Below are 2,287 nucleotides of genomic sequence, written 5' to 3'. Positions count from 1 at the left end.
CCAGCCAAGGGCGGCAAGAAGCGGAGAAAGTCGAGGAAGGAGAGTTACTCCATTTACGTCTACAAAGTGATGAAGCAGGTTCACCCCGACACCGGCATCTCCTCCAAGGCCATGAGCATCATGAACTCCTTTGTGAACGATATTTTCGAGCGCATCGCGGGTGAGGCTTCCCGCCTGGCTCATTATAATAAACGGGCGACCATCAGCTCCCGGGAGATCCAGACCGCCGTGCGCCTGCTGCTGCCCGGGGAACTGGCCAAGCACGCCGTGTCGGAAGGGACAAAGGCGGTGACCAAGTACACCAGCTCCAAGTAAAACTCCACAATGTACTGAAAAAAAAATAAACACAAAGGCTCTTTTAAGAGCCACCCACAGTCTCTCTGAAGACGCTGTACCGACACCTCTGTATGGAATCATTTTACTGTCGATAGTTTGATACTAACTGTCTTTCTATAACTCTTGTGCTTTTGTAATTACTTTTGAAATCTGGAAGATTCTCATAATCACTGCCCGGTATATTCTGTGTGTCGCTTTTTTATTTAGTCCCAATAACCAAAAACATGTCCCTGATCCTCTCATTCCCGTTCATTTTCCACCCCTTCCCCCGCATCTGCCCCTTCAGAGCCGTTTTAAGGCGGTGGATTAGACTTCAGTCATTTCTTTCTCCTTTTCACGTTTCTTTGTTCATTTTTCGGGAATATCACTTTCAGAACCGCAATCCTTTGTAAAACAGCAACCCTGAAAGGGACTTCACACCGAGTACAGAATAGTCTAAAGGCTCTGTCACTGTTCGACTTCTTACACCAGGAGTCTCGGCTCCGGTTTCGATCGCGCTGCAGCTCCTGTGAACAGGGATCAATCCACAATCTGTGGTTTGTTACTTTTACAAAGATTGAGCTGGAATCTGTCCCGTTACAAAATGGGACTTTATTCCCGCCCGATTAAAAGCGAACGGTGAATGAAGCCGGATTTTAACCGGATTGTAAAAGATTCTGGAAGTTGTGACGGGAAATGTGGAATAAAGAGTAAAAGGAGAGAGATTTTTAAATCTTTGTCTTTACGCGACATTATTTACTAAATCCGCTTCTTGTGTTACAAATATATTGGCGGGCATTTCAAATTTGAAAAAACGGTTCAGTTCGGTTTTTTCCGCCCTTTTCTCATTGCCGGCTATTGATTGGTGAATAAAACAGCTCTCTGATTGGGCTGTTCATTGAACCAATGAGTTTGAGAACAGATGAACCAATCACAAGTGCCCCCACTGCACTCCTCCAGAGCGTATAAGAAGGGCGAGTGCGGGAGGATTTCTTCATTCTTTGTGAAGTGTTTGTGAGATTGTGGAAATGTCTGGAAGAGGAAAAACCGGCGGTAAAGCTCGGGCCAAGGCCAAGTCTCGCTCATCCCGGGCCGGACTGCAATTCCCTGTGGGCCGTGTTCACAGGCTCCTGCGAAAGGGGAACTACGCTGAACGTGTGGGTGCCGGAGCCCCGGTCTATCTGGCTGCTGTGCTCGAGTATCTGACGGCTGAAATTCTCGAGCTGGCCGGCAACGCGGCCCGGGACAACAAGAAGACCCGCATCATCCCCAGACACCTGCAGCTGGCCATCCGCAACGACGAGGAGCTCAACAAGCTGCTGGGACGGGTGACCATCGCTCAGGGCGGGGTGCTGCCTAATATCCAGGCCGTGCTGCTGCCGAAGAAAACCAGCACTGTGAGCTCCAAGAGCAAGTAACGCGGCCAAGATTTAATCTGATAACCCAAAGGCCACCCACTGTATCGATGGAAGGGCTGGTTACTGTCTGAAGAGACTGACCTATTGATTACAGTTTTCCCCGGTCTACGTTAATACATTACATCGCTACAGCGGTTAAACTAATGGGAGCCAATGTGAGTCACCGAGCACATGGGTGACAGGTGAACGGTACCCAGTGGGATTTGGAATAGGGCAACCGAGTTTTGGAGGTGTTCAAGTTTACAGAGGGCGGAAGATAGGAGGCTGACCAGGAGAGCATTGGAATCGCCAAGTCTGGAGGTAACAAGGTCAGGGTGAAGATTTCAGCACCAGATCAGTTGAGGCGGAGACGCGCGATGTTTCGGGGGTGGATGTTGGCGGTCTTGGTGGTGGTTCGGATATGGGGCCGGATGCTCATCTCAGGGTCAAATTGGACGCTAAGGTTGCGAAGTTTTATGATTCCGCTTCACACAGTGGCCAGGGAGAAGTCTCTGTCCATCCCGCTCCTTGAATCCAGTCCCCACACAGGACCTGGGTCCATCCATAACGATCTA

General features: G+C 49.7%; 1 protein-coding gene across 1 annotated transcript; it reads left to right on the top strand.

Annotated features, from left to right (window-relative positions):
- Positions 1-1,289: 1,289 nt before the first annotated feature.
- Positions 1,290-1,733, top strand: LOC137316828 (histone H2A-like). Its single transcript, XM_067980666.1, has one exon. It carries the CDS (start codon positions 1,344-1,346, stop codon positions 1,731-1,733), a length of 390 nt encoding a protein of 129 aa, XP_067836767.1. The 5' UTR covers positions 1,290-1,343.
- The last annotated feature ends 554 nt before the right edge of the window (positions 1,734-2,287 follow it).

The sequence above is a fragment of the Heptranchias perlo genome, unplaced genomic scaffold, assembly GCF_035084215.1.
Source record: "Heptranchias perlo isolate sHepPer1 unplaced genomic scaffold, sHepPer1.hap1 HAP1_SCAFFOLD_60, whole genome shotgun sequence".
NCBI lineage: Eukaryota > Metazoa > Chordata > Chondrichthyes > Hexanchiformes > Hexanchidae > Heptranchias > Heptranchias perlo.
The sequence above is the reverse complement of the archived record's forward strand: the minus strand, read 5'-3'. Positions and strand labels throughout refer to the sequence as shown.

Bases quoted from the DNA above. Each gene is read 5' to 3' on its own strand.
- LOC137316828 (XM_067980666.1), top strand. From the start codon at position 1,344: ATGTCTGGAAGAGGAAAAACCGGCGGTAAAGCTCGGGCCAAGGCCAAG.